The following is a 24,898-nucleotide window of genomic DNA, read 5'->3' as shown; positions in this document are numbered from 1 at the left end:
GCCGCAGCCCTGTGCAGGGAAGAGCGGCCGCTGCCTCGCCAGCCTTTGAGAGCAGTAACTGATAAAGCTCCCTGTGCCCAAAAGCTGCCTTTCTCCTGAAGGACCGGGAAGTGCCTTGGGACCAAATCTGATTTGTGGTTCCGAATGATGTATTATTGAAACACGCTGCCAGTGACCTACCCAGTGGGGTTTAAAATATAAAAAGTAAAACTAGCATTGTCCATCTGATGTCTGATTTGGATCTCCCTTACTTGGTGAAAAGGTCAATACTGAAATTGCTGCTTGCATAGTTTTATCTGAGACCCAGTACGTGAGAAAATCAAAGGCATGACCAGAGAAGCTGCTGTTTAAACCTTTTCCTCTTCCAGTACAAAGTCGGAATTTCGGGGTTCTTGTTGCGCTGAAAGCCCAGTCCCGCGCTGCGGCCGGGAAGGGAGCTTCGTGCCAGCCCAGCGCGCCCCTGAAGACAGGGGGGTCTGTGCCGGCGGCAGGGTCTGCCGAGGGCCTCGCAGAGCCAGGGCCTTCGGCCAGAGCCCGGACCACCTCTTCCTGAAATTCCGTAGAGTCCGTGGTCCTGGCTGGCTTCTCTGAATGCTGCGTTCATCCAAGCACGTAATAATAGTAGTGGAATAAACGCCGTGTTTTAAGCTGAATTACAAGCAAAAAAATAAATAATCAAAACAGTCAAAATTCATATCCCTGTGGCAGGACATAAGAGTCTTTCTGCCCCTACAACATTGCAAGAGGAGCCTTCCAGCCCGGACAAGCTTCTGGGGCGAAGCGGGCTGAGTTCCTGCGAGGGGCCGCTTGGCATTGCTGCCCGGAGCGCCGGGCTCCGCGAATCGAGCAGTCCCTCGCAGGCTTACCGTTTCAGACTTGCCAAGGGAGAGAAAAGTTTTGACCTTCCAGTCTCCAGTGAAGCTCCCAGAGGTATATTCTAGGCTGAGCTTTTAAGGTGATTTCGAATAAACTTTAGTTTCTATGCTTTAATTTTTTTTCTGTAAAATGATGATAGTACCAACTACTGTCCTTTCGCGTTGTAGTGAGAAAAGCAGTTTTCCTTAAATGTCAAGCATATGTCAAAGGCACAAAGCAAATTAAACATATGAGAGATTATTTGCCAGGCCAATTTAATAGATATTTGGGAAAAAGCACTTATATCCCAAAGTAGTGCTGTTATTAAACCTTCTTGGCTTTGCTTCTGCTGATATATGGGATAAGTTTGAGGGGAAAAAAAGGGTTATTATGTTGTAGCCTGCATTATCTTCTGGTGAGTCTTACTTTTTTCTCTTCTGTTAACTTTGAGATTTGAAATGCAACTTACTTGAGCCATTATGTGGTGTCTCATATGAAATACTGAGACTGTTGCAACCTTCTGCAAACCAGGCTGTCTTGCCAAGACAGAACTTTTGTATGTAATATTTCCCTTCCTCCCTTTTCCAGATCAACGCTTGATTGAAAATCAAAGTTGATTGTAATGCTAGTTTGAAAGTGGCCATATTCATCTGCATTAATTCCCATATGCCGTTTTTATTTTAATGGAGGTTGTTTTTCCTAATGCATGTCAAAGATTTCCTAACTCTTGCTATGCAGACTGACTTTATATATAACACTTTAAAAGCGAATGTAGTAAAGATACTGTTTATATCCTCAAGTACTATGTTGATTATAGCATGACGTTTTTAAAGAGCACTTCTTGTATTTCAAAACAAAAACACCAGACAAGCCTGCTTTTGGCATGAAAATAAGTGATTTTTTTTTTCTTTGGCTTTGGTTTTTGCTTTGGTTTTGCTCTGCTAACCAGATAAGCATATCTGCTTTTATCTGGTTATACATGAACACAGTTGTCCACTTTAATTCACTCAACGATGTCAAAAGTATTGTTGGAATGAGTTTCTGAATTTGTGTCTGCAAATTTTGTTATGCAGCCTCTCTCCTGCGAATGCCGCCTCCGATACGGTCATCTACAGCCGTAACATTCACCTAATGCTCCGCTCCGCTGAGAAACCCGGCCACTCTTCTTACTGCCCTGTTTCTGTGTGTGTCTGTGTGTGTGTGTGTGTGTTCTTCAGAAAGCCAAACTGGGGCCTGCTGGTAACAAAGTCATTACTCCAACAGAAGACAGGGTTTCAAGCGTGCCGTCCAACAACCTGGACAGGGTGAAGCTGACGGATTTCAACTTCCTCATGGTTCTTGGGAAGGGGAGCTTTGGAAAAGTAAGAATTCGGGATAAGTATTCCACTCGCGGGCTTTTTATTCTTTTTTCTTTTTTTTTCGTGGGAAACAACGCACGGGGGAACGCTGCTCCCTGTCACTCACAGCCTGTCAGGCAGGATGTAAGAAGCAGTTTCTGACTTTCGGATCCTCACTTCTAGGCAGTTTCAAGTAAATTAAATCTGGGGTTTTGGCATTACCGCCTAGGCCACCCTGCCGGTTCGAGAAGCCGCCGTCACTGGTGAGAATGGATCTTGGGAAACACCTGATTTGAAATCTGTTAGTCAAAAGAAAGGGCTGCTATTTTTCCGGCTGTTTTAACAACCGGTTATGGTGTAAAGTGCCCTTTATTGAAGAACTCGCCTGGGGCTTAGCCTTTTATCAGCCCTGGGGCAACATGCCTGCGATTCCCGGGGCGCTTGGCCCGGGTTGCACAGGGAGGCCGGTGTTCGAAATGACTAGCACAGCTCGCTGCAGTGGGTGAGTAACGATGATATTTCTGGAGCTTCGATCAAGTTAGCCTGTACCAATAAAAGGAAGAGCTGGGTTGCCATTTGTACCATTCCTTGGGCATATGAGTCACCTTGCTTCCTTGGCAGCTCGGAGGATTTTCACCCTGTTGTTTGTCTCTGTGCAGGTGATGCTGGCAGACAGGAAGGGGACAGAGGAGCTCTATGCAATCAAAATACTGAAAAAAGACGTGGTGATTCAGGATGATGATGTTGAGTGTACGATGGTTGAAAAACGAGTCCTAGCGCTGCAGGATAAGCCACCTTTTCTAACACAGCTTCACTCTTGTTTCCAAACAGTGGTACGTGAGCTCCGTCTTTCTTGCCCCCTTGATGTTTTCCATACTATATCGTTGTGGATTTTATCATTTCCGCAACATTTATTATTATCCAACCTATGTATCATAGGGCTTCTGCACGTAGGAAACAGTGATGAAGGAGATAACCTATGCAATTATCTTTAGCCATTAAACATGCTTACATTTTAAATCTAAAACCTTAGGTTTAAAGATTTTTCTTCACACAGTGATTCAAGCAGGCCAATGTGATAAATCATAAATTTAATAATAAGTGTGCTTTGCTAACTCAGAGCCTTAGGCCTAGATTCCCAGAGGTTCCTAAATACCTTTAAGGATCTGAGGGTAGTACTTGTAAAGTCTTAATGGCTCTTATTATATAATGAGGTGATTAGTCATGAATCAACACTGATGGATTTAATTTCGTTTTCTGGCACCCCTGGCAAGGCAGAAAGCATTTCCTTCCCCATAAATACGTGAAAAGGACATTTCCCCGTATTATTGCAATCGCTCAGAGACAGCCTGCCGGAGGAATCTGACAGTCCCCAGCAGCGTCCTTGTCTGTACGGTGCAATTCAACCATATTTTGGATCATGTGGAAAGCTCCGTGGGAGCAGGTGGTTCTCAGGGTGCTTTGGGGTTTTTGGTGTGAACATGCGGATACCCTGACACTTGCAGACTGTCTCCAAATGTTCCAAGATATCTGTAGCTCTTTGCTCACAAGAAAGCAAGGCTGCTCTTGTCTCACCTTGTAGCCATCTGATGACAAAACCCAGAAATGAAGAGTTGTAGCTGAGGGCTAGCGAGGAGATATATGTTGCTGTTTTTCCAGTTATTACTATTCCATGTATCTTACCTCTTGAATCGTTCATTTTTTTTTAATCAAAGAAAAACCAACAGACAGTTCATTTGAGGTAATAACACTGTAATATTCCACAAATAAAGCACGTCATCCTGTGACCATTTCAAGAGGATTGTGTTGTTAGAGGCATTTTCAAACTCCCTTTAATGGCTACCAATCCCTGAACAGAAAATGGCCTGAATGCAAGAGATTTGAGGACATTGTGAATCTCAACGAAACATGAACGTGGGAACTAATGCACTTGGAAATTTTTTGCTTTCTAAAATATTTTTCCTGCCTCTACATATAATGAGAAGATTACTCTAATAAAGTGAGAGCTTCTAATAAGAAATAGACTTCTATCTTCCTCCATTTAGCTATATCTTCATATGACTTCTTTAGTAATAACAAAAAGATGAGTATCATCAGTAAAGGAAAAAACGCTTTGTTTAATCTCTCTTTTGGGCAACAATTTCCTTTAGGTGTAAAATCTTAAAGTACAAACGTCTAGTGTTTTCTGTATTCACATTAATAATTTTTTTGGATGTTCATATACAGGAACAATAGAGCCACAAAAGACCTAGATGAATTATTAACAAACACCTTTGCCTCGTTTACTTCATGTTTTTGTAAGTGTTCGGTAATTTGCACTTGGCACTGTGAAACATTCTGGAGGATTAGTATTAGCTATAAAAATGAGAAATTGGATAAGAAAGAGAAGAAAAGGCATAAACTGTGTGGCTATAGAAAGACTTGATGAATTTTTTTCGTGTTTTTAGCTGCTCTTTTTCCTTCCACACTTCTGTTGCCATGGATTTTATAATAGACAGTTCATATAAAAATTACATTTTATAGTTGTGATCCAGCCAATTAATCATTTTGCCCATGGCTTGTCTATTGAAATCACAGCATTTAAATTTATGTAAATGTTCTGCAATCTTAGTTACTGGAAGATTAGCGACTTTTTTTGTTTTTCCAATCAATGCTCCTGAAGGAAAGAGAGGGAGGAGAGGTTAAACTAAAGCATCTTAGTAATGAGTCTCTTTGCTATCTGAAGATTGGAGCAGAACTTTATTTAAATGCTTCAGGCTAATGATCCTATCCAAAATAAATAAAGGCAATTGAGAGGAAGCCAAAAATATGTCTTCTGTAATTGGAAAGAAGACTAGTAGTGCATCTTGTACGCTATCTGGATCATGTTATAACTGCAGAAAATAAGCTTACCATAATGTTGCCCACCAGAATTTTCAAATTAGGTGCCCAAAATCAGCCACCTAAATAAAAGATACAAGTTGTTTGCAGAGCGTAAATGGTGTATTTTTGCTTGTCACTTAGAACAGCTCTGTTTTGGTCATCTGAAAGCTGGAGTTTATAAGGTTCAAGACTCGTAATCTGATACTTTTGTAAACCCTATCAGTACTTTTCTTGTTGCCTTCTTTTAATAATCAAAAAATATATCCATCTTCCTAAGTAAAACTTAAAGGAAGGATTGGAAGTGGCCCCAAGGCAAGAATTTTCAATCATCTTTAACTTTTTTTCACATTTATTTTAAGAGATAGGGCTTTTTCAGACAGGACCGTGTATGAACAATTCTGGGAACGCTGCAGACAAGTAATATGCAAAGCTGCTTCAGGAAATTTGGCAAACCTAGACAGCCCTCCCCAGGCGCTTACTCTTGCCGGCTTTACGAAGCATTCCACTTCCATTTCCTGATCTATCGGTTTTGCCAGAACGTACAACCAATCCCAATAATCTTAAAAGCTTTGTAATAGTATAACAGTGACTTTTTTGCTGATGAATGCATATGTAATATTATGTCTAATGTATTTATGTACTTCTTTAATGCTTTCTCCTAGGACCGTCTGTATTTCGTTATGGAGTATGTGAATGGTGGGGATCTCATGTATCACATTCAGCAAGTAGGAAAATTTAAGGAGCCACAAGCAGTGTGAGTGTTCACGTTCGTGTATTTCAATCATGTCATCATCTTAACCTTACACTGGAAGAGGTTTAGATTTCTTGATCGCACTAACTAGTAGAATCTGCCTAGATTAAAACTGAAGTCCGGACTGATTTTTTTGGTTGTGTTTTTTTAAGACCCAGAGGCTGACGTTTATTTTGAAAATGTTGTTTGCAAACATATGACGAAGGTAGCTAAGCCTTTTTGTTAAAAAAATACAGCAAGAACAAATTTATGCAACGCATATTTTAAAAGTGATAAGAATTTAAACAAGGCCAGAGGAATTTAAAACTGTTTTTTGGTGTTCTTGTATTGCTTTTTAAAGTGAGTATAAAAAAATTGAGTAGAACATTTCAGGCTGAAGTAGTGGTACAGGGAAAGACAGTAGAAATAGACTCAACATTACAATATAAATTATAGTTTATACAAGATAAAATAATTTCTCATTTTCATGTATAATCATATACAGCTTGTTTAAATGAGAGGGCTTCTGACTGTAAATATTTGTGATGTAAAACAAAATTTCAGCAAGTGCTAAATAAAAACTAGCTGGTGTGAGAACACTTTTGATTACTAGCTGGTGTGACTTGCCACAGATCCACTGACAACTCAGATGCTCTGTGACAGCTCCTGCCAGTGGCGCATATTGCAGAGCACGCATTCGCAGACAGCTCTGATCCCCTCTTTCAGAGCTAAGTTTTCCTTTTCCTTATGTTAGACTAAAAATTAATTGTGTCTTTAAATAATCTTCTTGCTTATAATTTGCACAGCTCCACAGTAACAGGCCTCAAACATCCATCAATGTTATATATCCTTTAACTACATCTAGCAATTATATTTTCTATGGTAATCATTTTAATTAGGTTTATGTAATTAATCCATTAACAGACCGTATAAAGGAGTGCTATTTCTATAAATGATTAAATACCATATGAATTGCAGTGTAAATTGAGCTGCATCATGAATTCGGTATTGATATGTGATTAAAGATAATGACCTCTCCAGCCACAATCAGATCAGTGCAGTAAACATGCTATGCTCCAGCTGCACCAAGGCTTTTCTGGATGAGGAATGGGAGGAATTTCCACTTCTTTTTCTGCATTATTTTATCATCAAATACTCTAAATTAAATGTATCTGCTAAAGTCAAATTGAAGTAAGCTGTCTTTTATGCCATCTATCTGTAACGTAAATTTTATATTCTAATGTTACCATTCTTTGCCATGATGCATTCCCAAAATATTTTGTCAGAGGAAAATCATGAGGTAATAAGAAATTTGATGGTTATTTTTTCCATACAGGTTCTATGCAGCTGAGATCTCAGTTGGGCTATTCTTTCTCCATAATAGAGGGATTATTTATAGGTGAGTATAATCTGATGCAAGTCATTACTAAACTATTTTTAAAGTCCTAAAAGGATTAATTTGCTTGACTTTTCAGAGCATTTATAAAAACGTTTTATAAAAAGCAATCGTTGTCATGTTCTTTTTGTTGTGTTGTTGTTGATGCACTGTAAACCAAGTCCACTGCTTTACTGAGCAGCTTTCCTGGTGTCGGTGCTCTGCTGTACTCGACTGAAAGCTCCTGAAAACATTATCTTGTGCATTCGTACATCACTTTTTATAATTATACGTGTTCAGAATCTCAATGTCAGTGTGCTCATATTCATATACCGCCATCTCTTCATTAATTCTCCAGTTTCAGGGCTTATGGTCATTCTTATGTGCTGCCGTGGCTGCAGGGAGGTGCCGGGTCCCTTCGGGCTGCAGGCTGCAGTGCCTGCGCATCCCCCCAGAGAGCTGCGCAGATGCCGCACTGACCCGCGGAAGGAGATAACCTGGCCCTGCTTGATCCTAAACATTAACATTAAATTACTGTGATTCTTCATAGAGATCTGAAATTAGATAATGTGATGTTGGATTCAGAAGGACACATTAAAATTGCTGATTTTGGAATGTGCAAAGAGCATATGTTAGATGGAGTAACGACCAGGACCTTCTGTGGCACTCCAGACTACATTGCACCAGAGGTAAATATGGACCTTTTCAAGAACCTTATAGTCTCTCAGATGAAAATTGTCAATACACGTTTCATGCCCCCACCAAATTTTGATAGCTGTAAACCTGGATGCTTTGTGGATGGTACCATTTATACTTCCACAGGAATATTAAATACATTTGTGAATTAATACAGTACTATCAGTAATACTGCTCTGTTTTAAAGAATACTAGTTGATTGAAAAACTATTTTTTATGAGATCAGATTTTAAAGTTTTGTTCATACTAGCAAAAGACTAAATAAACAGGGTCACCACCTTGTGATTTCAAATTTATAGCCCGGAAGCATTAATGTACAAAACTTTGTGCTTTAATTTGTGAAGTCGGAGAGAGTTAACAGGTGTTGCTGAGGTTGTTGTTGAGGTCAGCAAAGATATTGGTTATTGGGAGGAAACATAGCTTCTTTAATGCATCTCTCTATGGGTTCACTCAGCCGTACATACATATATATATATAAATATACATATACGTATATATACAGGATTGTGCAGCATTTTCAGGAAATCACAAGTCTGTCATTGATTTTCAGAAGGGACTAATGAGGCCTTGAAGTTTTTCACCAGCTTCCCCTACTACTTTAGTCTTTTCCAGGTCATGCCTTAGCAATGGTGCACAGTTTTCATGAGCTACTGCTTTTGATCTTATGAAAGCTCCAATCCTTGAAAGCCTAAACTAAGCTATAAGATCAGGACTTGACGTCATAAATCCATAATTTCACCTGAGTTTTCTGTGACTTACCAATATTCCAAAAAAGTAACTCCTCAATCAGCATCTTGCTTCTCATATCAGTTAGGGCCCTACATTAATTCAAAATCAGGAAAATTTCACACAAAAATAACATCCAAAACAACTACAATTTACATTTCTTTCAAAATAAACTTCTTTCACCCAACCGTAGCCATACTCTTGAGGCCACAAACAGAGGCTTCTCAGTGCATTCACCTGTCCTGCATTCAAACAACCAAAATACTGAAAATTAGATTCAAACACAAGCCTAATTGTGGTGTGTCCAAAGTGTATGGTTGATTATGAGAAACAGTTAATCTGGTCTTTGTGTGTCCCAAGCTTTCAAGAGTCTTGACTTGCTTGGCTGCCAGCTGAATGCAAGAGGCTGAATGCTGATCCGAGATGCGCTGTGTTTCGCTGGACGCTGGGCGAGAGGCGTCTCTGCCTGGAACGTTTCTGGCTGGAACTGAATGCTTGTTGGAGTGTAGGAGATTTATACGTGGACAAGTAAATTAGTGTCTGAGGCAAATTTTGTCATCTCTGTGAAACTGGAATGAAAAATAGTTTTTTTTTTCCAGTTGCTAATTCGTGCTTTCCAGAATGAAATATCATGTATTAAAAGAACCTGCGTTTTTCACAAATTGCTGTTGCTTGCAACAGGATATCAGAACACCCAGAGCAATATTGCATTTTTCCCTGTCAAAACATAAATGAAGCCATTATAGCAAATTAAAAATTGACCTTTCTGTGGCAATAGGCTTGTGCCAATTAACATCCAAGAATGTGTACTCAGTGCCCAGAATGATCAATGTGGGTCAGCGCTGGAATGATTTATTTCACTCTATTTGGAAATTTCATGTAAAGAAATAAACCTTTTACCAAAACATTTGGTAACTGGGAGGAAATTAGTCTTCGTTTATATTATCTTACAAACAGATTTTCTTTTATTTAGATGGCTGATTTGCTGTAGTTTCTGAAGACATTACTGTGACTGACAAATTACTAAATTAGGCTGTATGATAAACTTCAAAGTAAGGAAGATGCTTTGCCTGCAGGAGCATTTCAGCATATTTTTGTGGGCTGGAATTTGCGATAGGTTATAATGAGGAAGCGCTTGCACGGCCCAGTTCCCTGCTGTGTGGAGGTAACGGAGCTCGTCTTGGGTAGGGGACCAAGAACAACAAAAATACCTCTATTTCTCAAAAATAGAGAATCAGCTCTTCTGCTGAGTGTTAGGGAAAGGGGGAGTCTAGGGGGCTCTGGAGGAGCCTTCGCCATCTCTGCTCTCAGCAGATCTCATTAACGACCTGCTTCCGGGGGGGATCACAGTTCTGGACCAGGAACACTGTAAAATATTGCTTTCCTTCCGTACTGATTGCAAAAGTTAGCATTTTTTTATTCCTCAGGTGTATAACACACTGGAATTAACTTTTTTTTTTCCTATCGTATGAAGTTGGAGGAGCGTGTGAAGGTTAAGCTGGTGGCGTCGCGGGTCTGACCACGTCTGTCAGACGGAAAAAGCGATTAGCTAGTAAAGAATATTCATCGAGGTGCTGAACTCGAGCATAAATATTTATGGTCCTAGTGGCATAATATCCTTGAAATCGATTAATACTTTGTGTCTCCTTGGCCAGTCAAGGGAGACAGAGGGGCCGGATGCCCGGAGCGTTCCCGGGCAGCGAATCTGCCGGCGCCGGCTGCTGCCCGCGGCGCAGCACCAAACCCCACCAGCAGCAGCTCGCGGCAGCGCAAGCACCGAATGTCGGAAGAATCCAAATTAAAAACTCCTTTCCCCTCCTCCTCCTCCATCTAGTCTCCTCAAAGCCTTAAGTTCTAACCTTACGTTTGCCGGGATTATGGGAGGCTATAGATATTACAGAGGTTCAGAAAGTGCACTTTTGACTGTTTCTTGTGCCAGTTATATTTATTTCTTTTAATAACTGTGTTTTAACTTTTTCAGTAGACATAAGATACGCTCACAGAGGACTTTGTCTCTTGCCTCTGGGATATAATCCTTTCATCCCAACCAGCTACCAGCTGCAGGCTGCAGTGATCTAAACTTTCCTACAAATTGCTAGTATTAATCTTTGTGTCCTGCTCTTAGCTGTGCCTTCCTTGGAGGCAAAAAAAGAAAAAAGAGAAGAAGCGATCAGCATTCCTCTGCCAGGTTGGCTGGATGCGAGAAGCTCCCCTGAGCTCTTCCTGATCGCTCAAATCCGCAGAATCCAAAAAGGCAGAGCTCTAAAAACACACTTAGAGGTGGGCAAAGTGGGGCATTTGAAACGCAAAAGGAGCTGGAAAGGGCAGTTGTCTGCATTAGCGATGGGCAGGGCGGGGAAGGGAAGGGTCCCATCAGCTGCCCGCTCTGCTCTGCTCTGCTCCGCGCCGGGCGGCGAGATGCTCCTATGCCGCTCTTTATTCCAGGGGAGATCCGAAGTTGTGCTCGCAGCTGGGATTACTTGCTTGGTGTCCGGGTGTGTTTCCGAAAACCCCGCGCGGGCGTCGCGCGACTGGTCACCCCGTGGGAATGGCGCTGCCGCCGGGGGGAGGCGTCGGGCCGCTTGTCGCTCTCTTCCGTCGATGTCGACGCGTGGCAGCGAATAAACTTTTCAGCCAGGGACACAGGGCAACATTTTTACAACATTCTCCTAAGTCTGACCTTATTTTAGGTTAAATGTAGGAGCTGTTTTCATGTTAATTCCGTCTCTCTCGCTGATCCTGCTTGACATTCTCCCGCAAAGGCAGATTTAATTGGGGCAGATTGCATTTGCTGATGAGGACGCTGTTTCGAGAGCAACCCAGTCTTGGCCTGCCTGTTGCCAGTTAAACAGCGTCATTAAGTCAGTGCTTTGTTACCACTTTCATTTTATGGCATTGCATTATCATATTTAAAAGATTTCCTCTCCTTAATCCTCCCATCAAACTCTTTGGAGTAGGAAGAGAAGTGGATTGTCACCTCCTAGACAGAGTGAGAACCGTGGCGTAGGCTTCGTAGCAGCATTTTCTCTCTCGGTGCTACGAATCTTTTTCTCTGTTGCTAATTGAAGAAAATTGTTCCTACAGCGACCACTTCCATGGAAATGCACTGACTGTACACAGTGTTCTGCCCTTAAAATGTAATGACCTTCTAAAACATATCCATTTCCTTTTTGACAAAAACACGCCTTCCTCTAGGGCGAGGAGGGATTGTGGGGAAGGGGCGAGAAGGAAGTGTTTTAACATTTTCTGTGTGTCTTTTTTCTGGACAAAATTTTGAAAGTGTTTGATCTTTAAAGTAGCAGCATTAACTCCAGATGAACCTAACTGGTGAATGATAATTACAGGCAGAGTAACCAAGTGCATCAACTGCTGTAATATGAAACGAGTGTCCTAAATATATAGTATAAAGCCAAATATCTGTGATTACTGCTAAAAGACAATTAGTGAAGATCGCCTTTCTGTAGGACCTTTCACCTGAGAAACTGCTGCTGCCTCCGGTTGTGTAATACATGTCGAAGTGTGATTGGTTTTGAAACTCTGTGCTAAGAAATATTGCGATACTTTTTAATTCATGTGCTGTGATCATCCCGGTGAAGAACTCACAGAACTTTGCTCTTCTCTTAAATTTTGATTCCTTTCAGAGTAGGACAAAAATATAAATACTGAAAAGAACTAGAACTCTTAATTATTGATCATCTCTAAATTGAGTGAGTCTCATGATTTGAAGTTTTGACACAAATGGATAAAGTTTTTGTCTTGTCTTCTACATCGTGCTGCTCTGCTTCCTTCTTTGCCTTCAAATGCACATCCCTAGATTTCCTAGGAGCCAAATTTCCCGAGATACTTGGGTACCAAAAGACGCAGGTGGGTGTATACTTACATTTGCAAAACTGTCCAACTCCCACCAAAACCCGTGGAAGCTGGGTACCTCCTCTGCTGTAGGTCCAGTTACTAATCCCAATAAGCCACACGTGCTTTGTAAATCCCCCCGGAAACTGTGAGAGAAATGTCCTGTGCAGAGTGCGGAAACCTCATTGACGTTCAGTCAGCGATCAGCTGGAGCGAGGGTTGCGGTATCGGCTTTCTGGGCCTTTGCGAGCAAATACGTTTGTAGGTCAGTTTTTATCTAATGTGTCACAAGACCAGATCTCAGCTAACGTTGCTTTTTTGTGATTACCCAGATTATTGCTTACCAGCCCTATGGGAAGTCGGTGGATTGGTGGGCGTACGGAGTGCTGCTCTATGAGATGTTAGCTGGTCAGGTAAGCGTCACGGTACTGCTGCTCCTGCCTCGCAGAACGTACTCTGTGTCGAAGCCCAGCACGGCGATTATCTCGCCTTGACCCTTTCTCCAAACATCAAATACAAGCTGCTCTTGCTCGTATTCAAGGCTATTGATGGCCTGATGCCCTCTGCTGCCAGTCTCTTGCCCCATGCTGAGGTCGACTTCTCTCTCAGTGAGTCCATCCTCGGCCTACCTGCAGCGTGTCCCGCTGCCCGGGTTCCCCAGGGGCATCTGCAGAGCTCCGCTCCCGTCCTCTTCTGCACCCCCTGCTGAAAGCCAGCTTTGCTGTGATGGCCACAGAAAGCTGGCTGAAGCGTTGGAGCCTTAGGGGACAAGCTTGTGGCCTTTCCTACTACTGTTATCTCTGTGTACTCTTGACTGTCTGCCTCCACTGAGAATGTATTTAGGCTCTAAGCTCTTTGTAGTGCACCCACACAGTCAGGCTCTGCCTTTGAGTGTGGTTTCTTTGTCCTGAGATAATATTATAAATAGCCATCTTCAAAATTGAATGGGAGGCACTTCAACAGGAAAACGCATGTCAAATGGAAGAAATACCTTTCAGCTGTTTGAAACCAGAGGATATGAGAAGACTGTTTATATACTCTGCATTGCAGTTAAATCGCAAGAATACACTTCTTGTGTTGTGTGTCCTAGGGGTGAAGTATGGGTCTCGCCACTTGAAATACACTTAGTTACAGACCCTTTTTCTGCACGGTTAATGAGATGCTGCTCTCTGAGTCACTGAAATAGAAAAGCAATGCTGTATTGCACTAAACGGAAGATAACAACCAACTTTAAGGAATTCTATTACTGTCTTGAGTTAAAAAAGATTTATGCAAGTGGCTTTCAATAGTGTTAGCTGGAAGCATGCATTTCCTAAGCTTAAAATACACATTTTTAACAAATGCATATAATAGTTTCTCTACTAAATTGAAGTAGACTTTTTAAAGGTTTTTAGCAATTGAAGTTGTTAAAATTTACAGTGTACGCTGCAATATTAGGCATCTGAGTGCTTTTACGAAAATGAGATTTACCAATGGCTGAGACTTAAACAGTGCCCATACGTGATATCCTGGGAGTTTACCCAGGGGCACTCTGCTCATCACCTATATTTAAAGATAAAGCGCAGCCCTTTCTTGTGACACAGTCTCCCCCTCCCAGAAGCAGTGTCCACAGCCATGTCTTGTAAAACAAACTGGAGCTTGGCTGGAATTACATGAGGAGTGGATATACCTTAACACAAGGTCATTAAAAGTAACAATCCCCAAACTTTACCGTTTAAAGTATATTTGGCTGCTGGTGCACAGTAACTTTAAAAGCCAGTTAAAAAATATCATAAACTCATTAAAGATAATCCTGCACACTTCTCATTAACCTGGCTGCCATGGTGAGGACAGAAGTGGATTTTGCTCCTCAATTTCTGTCAAAGACTGCTAAACACTAAACTAAGACCCCCACGCTGCAGGTTCCTGGAAATTTGGCATCGGCTGGAAGAGTGGGCAGGTTCCGCTGCAGTGTTCCCTTCTCCGTGGGCATCCGTGATTGACTGCTGCCGGAGGCAGGTTGCTGGGCTAGACGGACCTTTGCCCTGACCCAAGATGGCCAAAGTGTTATCATGCCATTTCATAACAAGTGGAGAATTAAAGAATAATGCTAATAATTCACCTGCAATTTATTTTTAACAGCCTCCATTTGATGGAGAAGACGAAGATGAACTTTTCCAGTCCATAATGGAGCATAATGTTTCCTATCCAAAATCACTGTCCAAAGAAGCTGTCTCTATCTGCAAGGGGGTGAGAAAGATGTTTTTTCATCACAAGGTTTCTTTTCGGCAATCTTTTTGGCAAAACATGTCGGACGTAATATTTCTAAGTGCAACTTCTGACGGGCTGTGTTAAGCTATATTGTGATACGGCGCTCATCGTCTGGTGTCACGGATAATTATTCAACTGTTCCCGCTTTGCATGCTTGTTTTATGGTAAGAACAAGTGTCAGGATCAGAGGCTGCGAAATCCAAAGCAGAATTTGGAAGCAGGGTGATGGTGTGATGAGATTTCTCAGCACACTGGATACTAGACACTCAAGCAAGCGGCTGCAGGCCAGAGCCCTGTTTTGCCTAATCACGGTAGCAAGCTAAAACAGTTAATAAGAACCATTTCATAGTGTAGGCAAAGATGAAGCTGTGTGAAAATCTTTAGTGTGAACACAAGGAATTTGTGTGGAAATCCTCACCCAGCTGTAACTTGTGTGACCTAAAATTCATTTCTAAGTTAATTTAATTTTTTTTCGAGAAAAAGAATAGATTTGAATTCAGGGGATTAGCTCAGAAAAAAAGAATTCACACTCCATATGAATCCCTGGAGTATCTCAGTTCTGCAGCTTTTCCAAAACATGATCTATGAAGTCTTACTTTGATGTCTTATGGTGAGAAAATATCAGTGCACTTACAGTGTCAATTAACTTGGCGTTTACTTTCTTCCTTTCACTTGCAACTGTGTAGGAAGTATTGTGCATAACCTGGGTGTTAATCCTTTAAGGAAAAATCGTCAAGAAAAAGCTGTTTAGACCAACAAAATACAAGATCACTCTATATTTGGAGTTTATCCCAATGTAGAAATGCTGGATCTGGCCAACAAAAACTAAACATGATATGTTTTGTAAAGTACACACAGATTGTATGCTTTGCTGTGAAAACCATATATTCAAACAGTTTATATGCAGGCAGTATATCCAACATTTGAGCCTGATCTAATTGCCCGGCTCTGTGCTCCTCTCTGCTGCTGAGACTTCTGCCGGCTCGTTACGCAAAGGGAGCTCAGAAAGTTGTAATTGCATTGCACCACCAGCGTTAAGGTCAGGTCTCTGCGATGTAGCACGTCTGAGGTCTGCATTAAACTAACAGATTCACCCCAAACCTCAGTTAGCATTGCGCCCGAGCTCCGCCGGGTCGAGAACGTGGTGGCTCTGCTGCTTCTGAGGCTGGGAGCCAGCAGCAGCGCAGCGGCCCGGGGACGGGCATGTTGCGCCGCCGCGTTGCCAACGTTGAGTTGGCTGCTGGACACTGCTGTTCCGCTGATTCGCAGTTTGCTGGTTTTGGCAAGCGCAGGAGATTTGGAACACAATTAATACTGCTGGAATCATTATTCGTGTTTTCCTATATCACCTGCTGTCAAAGCAAGTGTTTTAGAAAAGTTAACAAAAATAGCCAGAGCTGTTATTAAATTGAAGACCGATGTGGTCCTATCCCAGCGCACAATCTCCTTGCTGAAGTCTGCTTAGAGATCTTTTTTATTTTAGTTTCATACTTGGAATGTGATCAACTGAACATTTGGAGGGAGGCTAAGAGACTGAAGCAGTACAGCTGAGGTTTTAAAAAGATGTGTTAAGGTATCACTCCTAACAAATTAATCTTATATAACATGGAAAAGAGCTTTAAAAAGTCCCCACAATAGTGGAACTGAGAGCTGAAGCTACATTGCTCAGTTCCTAATGTATATATCAATTGGCAGCTGATACTCTGAGGAGCTTGTTAATTAGGGAGCACGTAACTGCTTCAAAGTATGCAATGCAGATGCTGCTTTTTTCTTTTTTTTTATTTTTTTCTTTCTTTTCCCAAGCGTGCATTATCTATGCAGCTGAGTTTAGTACTGACCACGATGGCATTAAGGATGCGAGAGAGGAAACGCAGATTAGATATTGTCAGCTGGGTGCCAAGAAATTGTAGGCTCTGTAATGAGATGTCCTGAACATGCCCAGAAAGATTAAAGGAAGGTTGTACTTCGTACAGCTTTAGTATAATGGAATTTATTAAGTTTAACTGATTGTAGAGACAGGGCAGAAGCTGTTCTGGAGATGTGTAAGACTGAACCGAGAGACCAAAGGGGAAATGCCGGAGCGGATCTGCGGCGAACCGGGATGAGCCCAGCATACACGGCATGCAAACGCTGGCCGCGTTGCAAGCCTTTGCCTAGGGAGAAAACTTCCACAGCGCAGCCTCTGCTTTTGCTGCTGACGTGCAGTGATCAAACAATAAAATTAGTCTACAAAAAAAGATTTTAGCTTTTCATAACAATTTTATTACCAATTTGCATCTCGAAGAGAGGAACAGTAACTTTGCAATCTGTGGCAAGGTCTGTCACGCTGTCACTCCAGCATTACATTTACTCGTTTGGTGTTTTCTTCCTTGATAGCTAATGACTAAACATCCTGCGAAACGCCTTGGCTGCGGCCCTGAAGGTGAAAGAGACATCAGGGAACATGCTTTCTTCAGGAGAATTGACTGGGAAAAGCTGGAAAACAGAGAGATTCAGCCACCTTTCAAGCCTAAAGTGGTGAGTGAGGTGCAAAATATTTCCCTGGCTAAATATGTTGTCTGCAGTCATGCTTTTCCCTGGGGTGAGATTAAAGCTGGCTTGGTGGTGCTGCAGATCCGGGACACTTCTAAAATTAGGCATTTTGGTTATGGCAGGCCAGTCTGTAAATCCATTAATGCTTTTGCAATGTGTAGTATAAGCCGGGGTAGTTTGCTCCTTGGCAAAATGTCTCGCCGTGTTATGCCTTCTGACTGGACATCGGTGCGCTGCGCAAGACACCCAACACGGGGAAGAATGGCATATTCCCATCAACCACCTCTGGCACGTAACAAATTAAGTTCCCAGCCATGTCCTCTGCACAGTGTAGATGTCATCTACCTTTAGCAGATGACTAACGGTATTTAAATTACTAGGGTGGATTTCCTTCACAGTGGACTACATTGTGCAAGGGTTTTGTATTTCCCGTCTTAGAGTGAAAGAACCCAAATCTGCTGAGCAGGAAAAATACAGATTTTTTTCTCCACCCATTTCCAAAGAAAAGATACAAACCATTTCCTGTAGTGGCACTTACACCTCCTGCAATTTTATCTGATTTGTTTTTAATGTTTATTACTGTTTTGCACGTATGTATCCATAGGAATATTTTAGAAATCCAAACAAGTGAAAAGATGCCCTTGCTGCGAGAACTGTTTGTACAATATAATTTGAAGAACTGTCCTTTTGATACAGAGTTTCTTTCAGCATGTACAATACTTTATGGACATGCAAAGAAAAATATTTGGATACAAGAATAAAAGCTTTCAGGAGCAGCTGTAAATTGTTGTGCCCTAGCATTGAATCTTTCTGCTATAACGCTGGTTTTGCTTCAACTGTGAAGCTGTAATATTGCAGGTGTAGAGTCACTGGTCTGTGCACTGGTTTATTTATCGATGCAGACATGGTAGTGTGGTATCGCAAATTAATGAACAGAGGGAGGACACTACCCAGTGGCAGAATATATTCATCTCTTTTTGTGTACAGATGACTCTTGTTCGCACTGACAAGAGGGGAGTTGTGTACCAAGAAGAGTGTTTTGTGCTGCGGAAACTCAGCCTTTTCATATGGTGTGGATTTTGGGCACAAGACTCTGTAAATACATCAAGAAACATAGATGGTAACACTACCCCAGCCGGCCTTGCCCAAGAGCTGTCAATCAGGAGCGTTGCACTTCTTTAAACAATGTTTTATGCAAATTTTTCATTACATGCTTTTTGTAGCAAAATTAAAGCTGATAAAGCACGTCTACCTTCTCAGCTGTAAATTTTATTATTTAAGGAACTGAGTGCTTAAAAGTAACATCAGCACACAGATACTAAAAGCTTGAAATATAGCCTGGATCCATCACAACACCTTTGATTGTACATTATGGCCCCGGTGCAGAACAGCTGCGCTGGTTCGCTGTGGTTGATCCTGACTTGTTTTGTTTATACAGGCTGCTAATAAAATATACCAACGGAGTCCAAGCATTCACATGAAGCCTAACTTTCTCAAACAAAAATCATTTAAAATCCAAGTCTGATATTTTCATACCCTTTGAATAACTCATTTAGCAACATATTGTGATTGCTGATTCTATTTATATTGATTTTAGAAAGCGAAAAGCACAAGAACCGTAATCTATTTGTAGAGGTGGACATAGTTATGGGGTTTGTTTCGTTTTCTTTCAGAAAACCTTGCTAGGTGCATCTGCTCTAGGGAGTACGTTGCTGCAGGACTAATCCTTAAGTCCCAATGGACTTAAGTGTTAGGTATCTAAGTACCTTAACTTTCACCTAGGTTTAACTATCTCAAATGCGTTATTAATCTTAGGAGCGTATAAATACCTAAGTTAGATATGGAAAATTTTACCAAAGGTTACCTTCTGTGGTACAGAGCCAGTGTTGTGGGATATCTTACATGCTATAAACAACAGTTAAGTAATTCATTTCAGATTTTTAGTGTGGAAATACTTGCAAAACTGTATTTACAGTTACAAGTTACATTGTTGAGTTAAAAATGGTGTTTGACCTTACACTGTGCAATTGCATACTGCAGTATTCGGCTTGATGCATAGAAGGTGCTAAGTACATACACTGTATCGGCCAAGCAGCAGTGTGCTAATAAGGACATGGCAGAATAAACTATTAAAAGAAATTTGCATGCAATTTGCTTAAAGGTTCACAATCTGAGACACATTTTTCACAATGCATAAAGCACAAATGCTCTATAAATAACCTGTTCCCTTCCAGACTGACATTTCACAGGCTATAGGCCATTGATTGCTTATCTTGGTAAAAAGGTCATTTTACTCGTGTTTGTAAGTGTAAGAGATATAGGAGTCACATATTTTCAGTTCTGCTTTAATACTGCATGAACACTCACAATAACAATGTTAAAATTAAGAAAAATACATAATTGAAGATGCAAAATCATTGATAAATGATTACATTCACATGAAAAAATCCCAATATTTCACACGAGTTATTTTTCAGCTCTACTGCTATAAGCAATAGTGAGCTCTAATGGAGTCAGGAACTGTGGTTTTAATATATGGCTCATTTGATGAGCTTCCACTGGCTGAAAAAAACAGTCTGGGCATAATTTTATGGAAGCATGAGATACATTTGTAAAACGTTGTTTTAGTAAAAAGTCTTCCCAGTAAAAATACCTCTTTTGTTGCTGCTTTGAATTGGCTGTGTTGCCTCCAAACAAATTTGACTGTTAATTTGGAGATGCATCAACTTTCATTCAAACAATGAAGAGTTTTACCTTCTGTCAAAGTTCAACTCTGTCCGTTCTTGTTCTCCAGAGATTTGGTACCAAAATGCATTGGCTTCAGTGGGCAGCAAGGTATTCGGTGAGCACCCTGGGTGACAAAAGCAAACTAACATTAGCCTTTAACCTGTTGAAGTGTCCCTCTGCTTGTGTTTTCCAAGACTGAGCAAGTGGCCTTTTGTGAGCGCTGCAGTCGCAGACCTGAGCATGCGTTTTTCATCTGAAGTATAAAACAACTTGTGCCTAAGGCAGCGAAAGTTCGTTGCGGCTCAGATTGGATGGCATGTCCAAGTGCAGAGTATGCCAGGTGCTTTGCAAGAAGACTGGAAACTTTAACTGAGCTGTTTTTTAGATAGTGTATGAGCTACACACATCTCACCCCTTGGATTCCCTTAATGGGCCCACTTCAATTTTCCTCCTATAAATCCCCAGTTTTCATTCGTGTTAGATTAGTTCAGAAAAATCAATGGTTAATATTGGCCTTTTGTACAAGCCATCTTCTACCCTTACCAAGTTATCCTCTAAGTCTGAAGACAGTAGTGTAATGCAATGTTGCCCTTTAAATCTGATTGCAGACCCGTTCACTAACACAATATTTAACAGTGCAGCTATCCTTTAGAGATGGATAGAGAGGAAAGAGTCACGTACAATGGGAAGAAATGTTCACCGCATTTATTGTATAATCACACTTTGTTCTGTGATCTATTATAGCAGATAGTTTTGAAATAAACAGATTTTTCCTTTAGCCCTTTGCCTAATATTCATTGATCAGTTTTCCCCAAATATGCAGTCTTTCTACCCAAGCTAATTTTGTTCTGCTCCCACCTTCATCCTTTTTTTACTTGCCTCTAATCATACTTTGCCGCCTTTCAAGTGTTTTCTGCGTTACTCAAAACTATCCTTCTTGCAAACCTGATTTCTTCTGTTTTACGTTCTGAAAGAATTGTGTTCAGTGTGTAGCTCCATATGTAACCACACGTCTCAGCTGGGCTTCATGAGACGGCATGTCTCTTCTTCTAGACAAGAAGGAAGGAAAGCAGTGATAGCACACGTTGTGTCGTGGAGCCGTTGCCAGGATGCGTTCCCTGCCCCGGGTTCCTCCCTGGGTAGGCAACTGGGGCGTGCTGGAGATGTGGCGGTTTAGTTCCTGGGCTAGGCGGAAAGAGGAGTAACTTCCTTAGCAGTGTTTGGAGGTGGTTGACATCAGGGAGAGCGTGTGCTGGCCGGGGGGTTAAAGCAGGATTAGCTTCTGAAGGCCGGGATCACTTACGACTTCTTACGCTGATGTTGTCTGCGAGGCGACCCAGCTTTTCCGTACCCTACACGATTTTGTTTTATTTCACTTCATTCTGAGGGGGACTGAAGTATGATTTGGAATAACTGTCCCAAGGAACTAAGCATTTCATTGATCTGGGAATGGACAACTGCATAATAATGTGTTATAGTTTCAATAATAATGACTATATACACATATACTTGCGCACATATACATATATATAAATCTGTTCATAATTTCCCAGGCATTATATCCCACTTTAGCTTGCATTTTTAGTACACAAAATATTCCCATTAATAAAACCTGCCTCGTTGCTCTCCTACGCTAATGTTAGGCCTGTGTAGCTCTGTTAAAGTTTATGGATTAACAGGAGTTGGATGTGCTTAGACAGTAAAGAATCAAGCATATAAATGAATTCTGTTAAGCTTTCTGCAGATTGTGAAGGAAACAAAGTTAACCCAAAAAGTTAATTTTGCACTGTAAAGGTTTTAAGAAGAATCACACAGTTTGACAGATGAAGTATCTCTTGCCAATACCTGTCCATAAAAACATTGTCTCATTGCTTTATGTCAGTAGTTCTGAACATCTGAGCCTCTTTACCTTCGTACCTCAGGCTGATGGATGGAGAATATTCCAACTCTGCTCTTCATCAGAATTCATGTATTAGAATTGCTGTGTTTGCTTGACTTTTTTGTTAAAATCTCAGAAAAGAAAATTGTATCCTAACTACTTGTAAAAAATGTGGGAAAATCTTACATTTACACTGAGGAATTTGCAAAAAAATCAAACTGCTGATATATTGCTGATTTTTTTCAAACTTTTTTTTTCTTTTTTTCTTACAGTGTGGCAAAGGTGCTGAGAACTTCGACAAATTCTTCACGCGAGGACAGCCAGTGTTAACCCCTCCGGATCAGCTGGTCATTGCTAACATAGACCAAACGGATTTCGAAGGATTCTCTTATGTCAACCCCCAGTTTGTACACCCCCTTTTACAAAATGTAGCATGAAACAGCAAAATAGGAACAAATCGCGCAATGGGGAACGATCCTTAACCCTAGAATTTTTAGGCCTTTGCCTTGCTGATTCCATTTGGGCCTGAAAATTGTGGGGTTAGGAAGCCTAAGATGGGGGAAAGGCCACTAATTCAGGATTTTGGCTTTGCAACTGAGATGTATTAATGGGAGATAAAGTAGTATATACAGTGCCCATTTATTCTGCTAGAAGTCACCACTGACTCGTCTAAAGTTTACCCTTTTTTGGTACGTTATATATTTTTGTAACTTCCACTATCCTTTTGCTCCCTTTTCCACTCTGCTGTGTTAGAAATAATATAACATTGATCTAAAAAACCCACCACCTTGAATATTTAGTCCTTAACCGCGGATGCCGTGAGATAGGAGCACGGGGCCCAGAGGGAGCACTCCTCCTCCTGGTCTTCCCGGGGACTTCGAGAGAGCAAGAGCACGAGCGACCGCAACGGCGGCGTCACTGGGGAGGAGAGGGCATTGCGAAAAATCGTCAAAAATAGTTGCTTAAAAAATATGACAGGAACAAGCCGGTGGGGGGAGGTGGCAGTGAGGGGAAATAAAATCAAGGTAGCCCCTGAGGCAACACCTAGTCCAGTAAGCAACACCAAATTTAAACTAACTTCAGCAGTGGCCAGATCACTAGCATCTTTGCTAAGTAGCATGTGATAAACTCAAGGGTGAAATTTTGTCTTTAATAATAATAATAGTAATAATTATAATAATATTTTTGTGAATTTTAATCTCCATGAGATTATTCTGTGATCCAGGGTGCCATTGTTTGTTCAGTTCATTTAATTTACACCACTCCTCAAGTTTACTGTTAACCAGTTCTACTAATACCAATATTTTGCTATGAAATTTGTTAACCTTGAATGTAAAACAAAACTGTAAACCCTTAAATCTTATTTACATGGTTTTATTTATAGGCTGCAAATGTAGGGCAGTAAACGAAAGAAGTCATTATATATAGTAAATTAACAAAAAATGCAGTCCCAAGTGACTTCCTGATTTCTCCAGAATAACTCATGAAAATCGGGTGAGAATTAGTTCTAAAATAGTCAATTTTAATTTAGAACACTTGGGGCTGTTGAATAATGAAGCCTGAAAGAAGAAGCACCTAACAATTGTTTTATTGATAGAAGGGAATTTAATACATTTTACATATGCTTCATGCAATGAATTTTGCATGTTTAGTAATAACTCTTAATAATAAGGGTTAATAATAAGCAGATCTATATTATTGACATAATCATATCAAGCATAAAGAGTATTATAAAAATTTTATAAAACAAATTGTGTTTTATTTGTGAAAGTTCTTGTTCTGAATGATATTATGATTTAGGTTTAGCTAAATGTTTTATTGCTATTGTTTTGGTTTTTATTTTAGTTTTTGGATATTGTTAATGGCTTATGGTATAGTCTGGTTTTTTTAAATGTAGATCTACTTTTAAACAATAATTGCTACCTGCAGGTTTTATACAAGTTTCAATTAGGCTATCATTTCACATCTGCTTATTGCTTACAGAGAAGGCAATAGACTTTATTTGCAGTGATGAACCCTGTAATCAATGCAGTCTTCTCCTCTCCTATCACTTAGTTTTAAAAAATTTGATACTTCCTCTTACAACTTACCAGAAGATACTAATTCAAATACCAGGAAATATTTTTGTGCATATTTTGGTTTTGTTACAGCATGTAAAATAGTAATCAGTGCATTTTCCTTTCCTTTCCCTTCTGCCTTGTTAATGTTAGCAGCCATGGGCACTTTTTGTCTGTCAGATGTGCATGGCAATGCCAGAAGCATGACGTCTCTGTTGCTGCATGCAGACTGATTACAATTTTTCCAGCATGTAAACATATTCAAAGTGAGATATTTGCCATAAAAGACTTAAATTTGTACTAGAATCTGTAACCGGGGGGGAGGGGGGAGGGGCTACTTTCTAATCATCTTTTATTATAATAAAACATCGAACCTGTGCCAAAGATTGTTAGAAAGGTCCCGTCCTGCAAAGCTGCAGTCGCGTGAACGGTCTTGGCTTGCGGGAGCGACCCCCGTGGCCGCGGGCGGACTGCCTTTGGGTGAAACGCCGTCGTATGTCCACGCGACTGGGTGGTGCTTTTGCACCTGCAGCGCCCTCAGGAGCCAGATTTTTGGTGCATAGGACCTGTGATTTGCAACACTCCCGAAGTTTGACTTTCGCCCAGTGATAGTCCTGTTGCAGCCACGGCTCTACATAAGGAGCATCTCCGTGGGTCAGAGTGATCCGATTTTAATGCAGGTTCCTAGGAATAAAACAGACCGTTCTAAGGCATGAGAAAAATACAGTTGCTTATAAGGGGCATTTACCAACAAACAAGTATTCAGATTGTTGCCTAAATAAACAATTCAAATTTTTTTTAAAATTTTAGGGGTAAAATTTTTAAAAAGTCTGTGTCAAATATCAGCCAAGTCTGGGAGTTAATTTTCTTGTTTGTATATTATATACCTTTAAAGTTGTGGATATTCACCATAAAGCATGTGGACATGTACAGCATTTCATGACTTTTTACCTTTTTCTAAATATTACTAGCCTGCCATAGTTTAGGAATATCAGGGTATCATACTATAGAATATAATAGATT

The 24,898-nt window shown here is 40.8% G+C and overlaps 1 protein-coding gene across 1 annotated transcript in view; it reads left to right on the top strand.

The window, feature by feature from the left end:
* Window positions 1–24,187, top strand: part of PRKCA (protein kinase C alpha) — a 159,723-nt gene extending 135,536 nt beyond the window's left edge. The window contains exons 9-17 of the mRNA XM_067308061.1: window positions 2,073–2,216; window positions 2,852–3,025; window positions 5,717–5,808; window positions 7,121–7,183; window positions 7,710–7,848; window positions 12,763–12,843; window positions 14,552–14,659; window positions 17,057–17,197; window positions 22,091–24,187. Coding sequence (XP_067164162.1) covers window positions 2,073–2,216; window positions 2,852–3,025; window positions 5,717–5,808; window positions 7,121–7,183; window positions 7,710–7,848; window positions 12,763–12,843; window positions 14,552–14,659; window positions 17,057–17,197; window positions 22,091–22,255 — 1,107 coding nt within the window. The 3' untranslated portion in view covers window positions 22,256–24,187. The remainder of the gene's footprint in view (window positions 1–2,072; window positions 2,217–2,851; window positions 3,026–5,716; window positions 5,809–7,120; window positions 7,184–7,709; window positions 7,849–12,762; window positions 12,844–14,551; window positions 14,660–17,056; window positions 17,198–22,090) is intronic.
* Window positions 24,188–24,898: the final 711 nt, after the last annotated feature.

This window comes from Apteryx mantelli, chromosome 19 (genome assembly GCF_036417845.1).
Source record: "Apteryx mantelli isolate bAptMan1 chromosome 19, bAptMan1.hap1, whole genome shotgun sequence".
Classification (NCBI taxonomy): Eukaryota; Metazoa; Chordata; class Aves; order Apterygiformes; family Apterygidae; genus Apteryx; species Apteryx mantelli.
Note: the sequence above shows the minus strand (reverse complement) of the source record. Positions and strands in the feature narration are given on the sequence as shown.